The 10,000-nt window shown below is 37.3% G+C and overlaps 1 protein-coding gene across 8 annotated transcripts; it reads right to left on the reverse strand.

Moving 5' to 3' along the window:
• Positions 1 to 943: 943 nt before the first annotated feature.
• Positions 944 to 3,983, reverse strand: LOC122249573 (uncharacterized). Of its 8 annotated transcripts, none has more exons than XM_086547178.1 (4): positions 3,937 to 3,983; positions 3,297 to 3,392; positions 2,966 to 3,055; positions 944 to 1,440 (listed from the first exon to the last, which is right to left on the reverse strand). In XM_086547178.1, exons 2-4 carry the CDS (start codon positions 3,349 to 3,351, stop codon positions 1,241 to 1,243), a joined length of 345 nt encoding a protein of 114 aa, XP_086403304.1. In that variant the 5' UTR covers positions 3,352 to 3,392; positions 3,937 to 3,983; the 3' UTR covers positions 944 to 1,240. The 8 variants fall into 8 exon arrangements, with proteins under 8 accessions (XP_086403304.1, XP_042866490.2, XP_042866487.2 ...); XM_043010556.2 differs by having other exon boundaries at positions 3,297 to 3,389; positions 3,910 to 3,983; XM_043010553.2 differs by having other exon boundaries at positions 3,910 to 3,983.
• Between the last annotated feature and the right edge of the window lie 6,017 nt (positions 3,984 to 10,000).

The raw sequence follows: 10,000 nt of genomic DNA on the forward strand, positions 1-10,000 counted from the left end.
ATATATATATTATATATAATATATAATATATAAATATATATATATATATATATATATTATATATATATATATATGAAGAATATATACATACATATAAATATATATATATATATATATATATATATATAATATATATATATGTATATATATTATGTATATATATTATATATATAATATATATATATATATATATAATATATATATATATATGTATATAGTAGTTATATATATTTAATATATATATATTTATATATATATATATATTATATATATATATATTATATATACATATATATATATATATATATTTATATGTATGTATATATTATTCATATATATATATATATATATATATATATATATATATATATATATATATATATATTTATTATGTATATGTATATTATTCTCATATATATATATATATATATATATATATATATATATATATATATATATATTATATATATTTATTATATTATGTTTATATGTATATATAAATATATATATATATGTTTATATATATATAAATATACATAGATATATATATATATATATATATATATATATATATATATATATATATATATATATATGTTTGTATGTATGTATATATTCTTCTCAATATAATAAAAAAAAATCTGAACTGAGTCTGTATTGAATCTAAGAAATTCCTAACACGAGAACAAACAGAACTTTAAGTCGAGAGACCAATGAAGACCCTGACCCTGAAGGTGCAATAAACCGTTGCAACAGAGAAAAAGCTGTGTTCTCCCCGCCACCAAGGCCAAGTTGAGCAAACTCTGTGTTCCCGCTTAGGAATAGCTCATATCTTACAGACTGAGTGAGAAAGAAAAATAAAGCTATAGATAAGCCAGGACAAAAGTTGAACACATCATGTTGTCTTAAAACGGTGATAATTGTGATAAAAACACTGATTAAGGAGTAAAAATCTTATTTTCCAATTATTTTGCTCTTTTTACAAAGGTCAAAGGTAAAAGAAATTGGTTGTACAATTTTACAAAAAAAAGTCTAAGGAAAACAATGCATAATGTCTGAAATAACAGTCATAAAGCCTTAAAGAAACAAAAAGTGGTTGTGAAGCATCTATTGCTTTGTGTTTGTGTTGTGCGTAGTCGTGTGCATGTTCATGTGCAAGTCTGTGTTCCCCCTGTGAGCGGTTCTTGTGCTGCTCATGCGTACATGCGTGTCCGTTCCCCCGCCTGTGTCTGGCCGGTCCTTAGAACAGCGCCCCGCGCAGTGCCAGCGCCAGGGCAGAGAGCGCCATCGTCCACGAGGCGGCGCGGAGGGCGCCCGGAGCGGCGTTGCAGTAGTCGCTGTTGCAGTAGCACGTCTCGATGTGCACCAACACCGTCGTTTCGTGGCAGCCGTCATCGAAGTGGACGGGCGAGCACGCTTTGGCTTTGGTCGTTTTGTCATCTGTGGGACGAGAGAGGGAGGCGGGGTGAGTGGGAGAGGAAGGAGGGACAGGGAGTGAGGGGCCTGGGGGAGAGGAGGTATGGGAGGGAGCTAGGGTGAGGGAGTGAGGGAGATGAGGGGGTGATTCGGAGGGAGGAAATGAGTAAGATAAAGGGGGCGGAAGGGTGACTGGGAAGTAGCGGATGAGAGGAGGATAAGGAGTGCAAAGGAATGAGGGAAGTAGAGAAGGGAAAAAGAAAATGTGAGCGAGTGGGAGCGAGGGGACAGGAAAGGAGTGTAGGCAAAATCAGAGGATTAGAAAGGGAACCAAGGAAGAGACTCCAAGGAAATGGGAAGCCTAAACAGACAGACGCAAAACAGGCACTACACCAAGCAACCAATCACCGTCGGTAAAATATTTCAAACAGGAAAAAAAAAAAACACACAAGATGATGCAATCCTATGCCAATCGCTAATGAATATGCAAATTAGTAGAAAGACCGGGGTTGACAAGTCTGCCAAGAGTGACCAACTGACATGCTATCAAGTCATCTTAATGCTATCGCTCCTCTTCTGGCATATTATCTCTTATCTTATCCTAGTGCAGTTCGCCCAGACCTTTCTGTAACCTGGGAAGGGTCGCTTAGACTACGTTTGAGGGAACGCGAGATAAACGCATTCACAATTGGGAACTGAAAAATAAAAATGAGCGGTGGAGATGAAATACTGAAGATGAAGTATAAATCTATGATATTAAAAGCAGCTAGATAAAGAGAAGATACTAAATATCAAAAGAGGTGAAGAAGCAAAATGTAAAGATAAATGGTAAACGAACGAAGGAAAGGAAACCGTGCGGTTACGTGACTTGCCATGAATTGCTTCGTCATAAATTAGTCATAAAAAGTGTCAAGCGTGCACTTGGGATGACTTTGGTTATGATTGCAAGAAGTCATCGTATAAGAATACCATTTGTCTAAAAAGAATCAGAAGAATTTACCAAAGAGAAGAAAAGGCAGGAATAAACAAACAAAAAAAAAGGCGTAGAAAAAAAGAAACAGAAGCAGACGAAGAAGAAAATAAAAAAGAAGATGAAGAGAGGAAGACGAAAAGATTAAAAAAAATAAAGGAAAAGTAAAACAAAGAACGAAATAGGATGAAAGGGAGAGAGAAGAAGACCAGAGACGAAGCAGAAGAAAGAACAGTAAAACAAAAAAGAGAGAGAAGACTATTTAGTAAGCGAAGGAGACGAATAAGACGAAGAAGAAGGAACAGAAGGAGAAAGGCACAGCGTATTCCGAAAGCTGCTCCCTCCTCGCGAAACACGTAAGGGGGGAGAGCCAGGGAGAGTTGAACTAGAGAAAAGAAATGAGATGAGGAAACTAAAAGTACAAGAAAACTTTTAGAAAATAATAATAATTGAGGAAAAGAGAGGGTTAGTGTAACTATTTCGTTTGTCTATCTGTGTTTTGTCAGTGTTATTACTGCCAAGTCATTATTTACTGATGAAATCATAAAATAGATAAATTAATAAAAAAGAAAAACCTACCGTTTTTTACTGTGATGTTTATACAAGATCCTTTACAGTCGTCAGTTTTGGTTGTGTCTCCAGATCCAATGTAACAATTGAGCGCCGCTCCTGTAAGAGTGGAAGACGAGAAAATGAAATATTCGGAATATTACCACTCTGTTAAAATCTCTCTCTCTCTCTCTCTCTCTCTCTCTCTCTCTCTCTCTCTCTCTCTCTGTCTCTCTCTCTCTTTCTCTCTCTCTCTCTTTCTCTCTCACTTTCTCTCTTTCTCTCTCTCTCTCTCTCTCTCTCTCTCTCTCTCTTTCTCTCTCTCTCTCTCTCTCTCTCTCTCTTTCTCTCTCTCTCTCACCTCCATGGAAGAGCGCAAAAATAACAGCGCAGACGAAGGCGGTCTTATACATCATGGTGGAGCACTTGGAAGGGTTGGCAAGCCTGTCGATAACTTCTGTCAGGAAAGTGAAAAAAAAACGTTAATTCTGGCTGGAGTCTTTGATCTTAAGGGATAGCCATGCAGTGATTGTGGTTTTGGTTGTGATATAGATGCTTGTGGTAGTAAATGTAATCGTAATAATGATAGCGGTGATACTAGTAATGATAGCCTAACCTAACCTAATCTAAGGCTCATACATCTGTAGAACAGAATTTGAACACTAATTCGGCCGAAAGATATGTTATTGAGTGAAAAATAAAAAATAAAATAATGTAACTGAATGAATAGATAATACTAATGAGTTAGGAATTAAGATACCATATTGATAAAACAAATGATCAAAAGACATATTGAAATCATTAAAAAGGGGAAACGATACAGAATGAAGAAATCAAAAGAAAGAAAAAACGTGAATGTGTTAACACTAACAATTAAAACAAACTATTAAAGTTCGTAAACGACGCACTTTCTCCCACACTTTCGGGACGAGCGAAATGCCACAAAAACACTCACTTCAGACACAACGAATTACCCAAACAACGAAAGTTTTCCGGGATACTTTTCTTCAAGAGCTTCTCGTGGCGTGTGTGTGTCTTGCTGCGTTCGACTGCGGTCTGACGACGATGGGCGGCAGATTGTCACGGTAACGCAACGGAAACTGAACATTACTAGAAATTGATAAGAAAGTTGGGCTGGGAAAACACAGTCGTCGCCTGTTTGTCACTTGTCGTTAACAACTTCGTTCTACATCAAATGGCGGCATATTCTATATTTTTCATCAGTTCTCTTTCATTATTTATTCTACTTATTCTTTTATGCATTCGTATGATTCCGAATTATCCTTACTGCTCTTATATTTAGGCGGCAGTCAGTTTGGTTCAGCCAAGTGATATATATTTCTTATTATGCATAATACTGGTGTAATAAATCACTGACATATATGTGTGTGTGTGTGTGTGCGTGTATTGGTGTGTGTGCATATTTATGTATGTATATATGTGTATGTATGTGTGTGAAAATCCTTCATATCTTAGAATGCATATCAATATTGTTAAAAGTAGGCGTGTATATGAACACTGAGAAAGAAGAGAGAAACCATCACACTTTGTAGATACCACCTGACTTCATACTACTGCATATTATAGTCAGAAATCGAATTTCAAGGGAAATCGGAAAGATGTGTATAGCAAGAACACGGTGCTTATTATATTTTAACATTTTTTTTCCTCGTTCTAGTTTATTGTTACGAGAGAGAGAGAGAGAGTGAGAAAAGCAAAAAGGGAGTGCGTATCAATCATAGTGTATAATTAGTGACATAAAATAGAGAAGTTTCCCCTCTTAACATACATATCGTTTTCTAATGTACGCCGCCTATCGGTAATATGTGTAACTACTCCCATATATATATATATATATATATATATATATATATATATATATATATATATATATATATATATCATCATCATCATCAGCCTGTATCAATCCACTGCAGGACGTAGTCATTTCTCAATCTTTTCCAGTCATTCCGGTCTTGTGTCCTCTGATTCCAGTTTACTCCTGCGAATTTTGCTATTTCATCCCGCCATTTAATCATTGGTCATGCCCTGGGTCTCTTTGTGTCGTGTATTACCCATTCTGTTGTTTTCTTTGTCCACCTATTGTCCTGTCTCCGATATATGTGTCCAGCCCACTGCCTCTTTTTCTTCTTGATGCTCTTGAGTATATCCTCTACTTTTGTTTGTTGCCTGATCCATGTGGCCTTTTTCTTGTCTCTAAAGCTAACTCCTAGCATAAGCCTTTCCATTCCTCTTTGGGCGCTTACTAATTTCCTCTCGAGTGCCTTGAGAGGCATGTCTCTGATCCATATGTCATGACGGGGAGGACACATCGGTCAAAAGTCTTTCTCTATAGACATAGTGGCAGACGACTTCGTAATATATTACTATGTGTACCGAAGGCACCCCAACCTAGCCTGATTCGCCGTTTTATCTGGGCTTCGCAGGATGTACTCGACTGAATGAGTTGCCCTAGGTATACATACTCGTTCACTGCTTCTAGTACCTCGACCTGTACTTTTTCATGTTCATTTTAAGGCCAATCTTCAGACTTTCCATATTTAAATCGCTTATTAATTGTAGTTCATCTGCTGACTCGCTGAAAAGAACAATGTCATCTGCAAATCTTAGATTGCTTAAGTGCTCATTCCCTATTTTAATCCCTCTCTCCTTCCATTCTAACTTCTTGAATACTTCCTCCAAGCAGGCTGTAAACAGCTTCGGTGAGATGGTGTCGCCCTGCCTAACACCCTTTTTTATTGGTATTTTATTGGTTTCTGCGTGGATTTTGATGGTCGCTGTACCATCTCTATATATGTCCTCCAATAATCTGCAGTATATTTCCTCTACTCCTTGTTTACGAATTGCATCCAGTATTGCAGATATCTGTACCGAATCGAATGCCTTTTCATAATCTACGAATGCCATACACAGGGGCTTCCTATATTCGTTTGTTTTCTCCCTTATTTGAGCTAGTGTGTGGATATGGTCTGTAGTTGAGAATCCGCTGCGGAACCCTGCCTGTTCCCTGGGTTGTTTTGAATCTAATGTATCGGTGATACGGGCTGTGATGATTTTTGTGAACAGTTTATAGATTACTGAAAGGAGGCTTATAGGTCGGTAATTCTTTAAGTCTTTTGTGTCTCCCTTTTTGTGTATTAAAATTATTATTGCGTTTTTCCAGGCCTTCGGAATTTTACCGACGCATAGACATCTGTTATAAAGACTGTGTAAGGTAATGTCGAGGGGAAGCCCGAAAAATCACCCGCCGAAGCGGCGGATGGCGGCTTAGGGCCGAAAGGAAGAGGGAGGGGGCCCGTTCACTTCCCCGTGGGGAGACTTATTCGTCCCACACCCCAGGTACAAGTCCCAATTAAGATGGGTCTGGTTACGTGCGTTCGCCACCTCTATTTACAAACGCCCGTGATAAAATAATAAAAGCATGAGAAATAAGGTCAAATGGACTGACGTAAAAAGGAGTTTAAAAAGTAAATTAATAAAATTATCAAAAACATTAAAAAAAAAGGCAAGACTCCTTCAAAAGTAACAAATTAAAAGGAACATTTGTGAGGGCATCTCTGGCTGGGCTGGCCAGTAACGTATTTATGTCTTCTAAGTAATCACACAAAGCACGTCCAGCAATTATCCCTATCTGGCATGTAAAAGGGTCAAACACAACCTTTCTTTGCTGCTCCAGCGTCGCCACAGGGAAATCCAGGGTAATCCAGGGGGTAAGTACACAAACACCGAGTCCAGAGACAACTCCCGTTCTGGGTTTATTTGGAGCGCTTTTTATACAGATCGTAGGCGCCAACGTGGCAACAAATTATTTTACAATAAAAGTAATCACATCTCATAAAATATATACAATTACAAAAAAGGTTTAATTAAAAGTAAATACAAGTAAAAGTCATGTAAAAAGGATACAAAATGGCAAAGTAAAATAAAATAAAATAATGAACACAAAAATCCACGTAACTTATCAATAAAACACTTAGTATAAATTATAAAACAAAGCGCAAAAATAGAACATAATTATAACGTAATGTTAAATACAAATGGATCACTTGAAAAACGTCCCACTGATTAATAAAATGCGAAATAAGACTGGTGACGTGGCAGATCGATGGCAGATCGAAAGTAAAAAATGAGAAATTAAAAATCCATAGTTCAAAAGACAAGTAAAAGCAAAAATAAATAATAAAATCAGTAAGCATTTAAGAATTAAAGTATTTAAGACAACAAATAAAATCAATTATAATAAAAGAGTTTAATAAGAGGCGTGGTGGGAATTTCCATTACGAAAATAAATAGTTATAAAACTAATTCAGTAAAATTATGTAAAAATAAAAAAAGGTTGATATAAAATACCCATCCACAGCTAAGACGTACGTAAAAGTTGGTAAGAACTTAATAAAAATCGATAAAAAGAGAATTGTTCAGTCTTATCCGCACCCGAGGGGTTCGAACCCCTCGAAAACACAATGAGGAACTTATTGTATAAAACATATAAAAACCATTTATTTGTACAAAATAAACTACAGTGTCTTGCAGCAATATGTAGTGTATTGTTTGCGTGGGCGGGAATCATCTCCGAAGTGCTTGAGTGCCGCCCCTCTGGATTACCTTAATTTCAAGTAAGGATTCGGATTCGGGATTCGGGATTCGGGATTAGGCAGAGGGGAGGGTAGGGGAGTAGGGTACAGGAGGAGGCGAGTAGGAGAGTGTAAGCGAGAGAAACAGAACGAAAACAAGTGAAACGGTAAGTCGAGAGGGGATAAGGAGGAAAGCAAGCAGAAGGCAAGAGAAGAGAAGAGATAAAATAGACTAAGAAAAAGAAAGGGAGAAGTTAGCACGAAAGTAAAAGTGGAGAGTAAAGAACAGGCGTTAGCGAATGAAGATAAAGGAAAATGAAGAACGAAAAGATGAACGAAGGAGAAGGAGTGTGGAAAGTGTGCGAGCGAGAGAAAACGAGGGAATAAACAGGAAAGACGGAAGCTAGTGAGAGGGTAGGAATAGACCGAGTTACAGATAGTAAGAAGATGAGAAAAAGTGGAAAGTGAAAAGGGAAGATAGCAAGAAAGGTTCTGACCGATGAAAAGGAATAAGGAAGGAGTACGAGGAAAAGAAAACGGGGGCAAGTGAACAGAAACGAATAAAGAAAAGGAGATAATAGGGAGACAAGAAATAGTAGGGAAGAGAAAACGAGGGGCATAAAAGATAAGGATAGGGAAGGTATATAGACATAAGCTGTATTGGAAAGAGGAGTAGGTATGAATGCTAGTAAAGGGGAAACTATGAAAAAGAGTAAGGACGAGGAAAGCGGTAAAAAGGGAGACTAAGGAATAAGGGCAAGGATCAGGATAAGGGGGGGAGGGGGTAGGAGGTCGGAGACCTCACAACTGGCCAGCTTTACTGCCGCAATCTCTCCTGCATCTTGAATGAGATCTACACTAATGCCGTCTTCTCCTGGTGTTTTTCCTCTTTTCATGCTTTTTAGTACCCTATTTACTTCCTCTACCGTGATGTTTGGAACTTCTTCAATTGTTGTGTTTGTCTCCGTATGTGGTTGGTCGTTTGAGTGGTATAGGTTGCGATAGAAGTCTTCTATTACTTTGATAATTTCATTTTTATTGTATGTCGCCTCTTCGTTGGGTTTCTTTACTGCATACATTTGTTTTTTCCCTATTCCAAGCCTCCTCTTTGTTGCCTTAAGGCTGGTGCCGGCAAGCAAAGCTTCGTTTATTTTTCGTATGTTAAATTTGCGTACATCCTCTTCTTCTTGTTTATCGTCTTAATCAGCTCTGTTGATCCTATCCTGTCTCTGATTGATGTGATTTTCATGTCCCTACACTGTTTCATAAGCTCTTTTGTTTCTACCGAAAGCTTACTGAACTTTTCTTTTTCGTCTTTACCCCCTATTTCAAGTGCAGCTTCCATTAATATCTCACTGAATTGGTCGTTCATTTGGTCTATGTCAAGATCTTCGAGAGCTGAGTATTTGTTTCGGATGTTGATACTGAATTCCATCGCCCTATTCTTAATGTTGATTAGATTAACGAGAGGCTTCTGTATGAGCTTGTTTCGTTCCCTCCTTAGCTGTAACTTTACTCTACTCCTGACCAGTCTATGGTCGCTACCGACATTTACTTTATTGATAACGGTTACGTCTTGTACAATGTCACGCCTATTGGTGATTATGAAGTCAATTTCGTTTTTAATGCCGGATGGTGATTTCCATGTCCATTTCCTCCTGGGTCTCTTTTTGAAGAATGTATTCATAATTTTAAGGGATCGAGCTTCGGCGAATTCTATCAGCCTTTGCCCTCTCTCATTTCTGGTGCCTATTCCATGTTTCCCAACCAATATTTCTCCATCTTCCCTTATTCCTATCTTGGCATTAAAATCCCCCATAATCACGGTAAAATGGGTTTTTGCTCTATCGGTAGCTGCTTGCACATCTTCATAGAAACTCTATCTCCTCATCACTATGACTGCTGGTAGAAGCGTACACTTGGATAATTTTTAGGCTATATCTGTTTAGTTTTAATATTACAGAAACTACTCTTTTGCTCAAACTGTAGAATTCCCTAGCATTCTTTTCAAGTCGCTTGTGAACTAAAAAACCTACTCCTGATTCTTGTTTGCTATCCAAGGGTTTACCTCGCCAATATAATAAGTGCCCATCATTTAGTAATTTCTGCTCTTTGCCTAGTCTCCTAACTTCAGAAAGTCCTACAATATCTCATTTAATAAATGAAAGTTCCTCAAGCAGTGTCAAAAGATCAGATTCTGTTCTCAGGGTCCTTACATTGTATGCGCATAAGTTCATCATCTTTAGGCGGCCTGGGTCTAAACGGATATTCTTAGCACCCTCCGCTAGGGAGCCAATCTGATCGCCGCCGTGACCAGGGGCTCCTTCGCTTCCGGGGAATGAGGGCCGTATATATATATATATATATATATATATATATATATATATATATGTATATATATATGTATATATATATGTATATATACATAAATATATTTATATATATATTTATGTATATACATGTATATATC

This window comes from Penaeus japonicus, unplaced genomic scaffold, assembly GCF_977035675.1.
Source record: "Penaeus japonicus unplaced genomic scaffold, GWHDUDI00000001_assembly GWHDUDI00000019, whole genome shotgun sequence".
In the NCBI taxonomy this organism is placed as follows: Eukaryota; Metazoa; Arthropoda; class Malacostraca; order Decapoda; family Penaeidae; genus Penaeus; species Penaeus japonicus.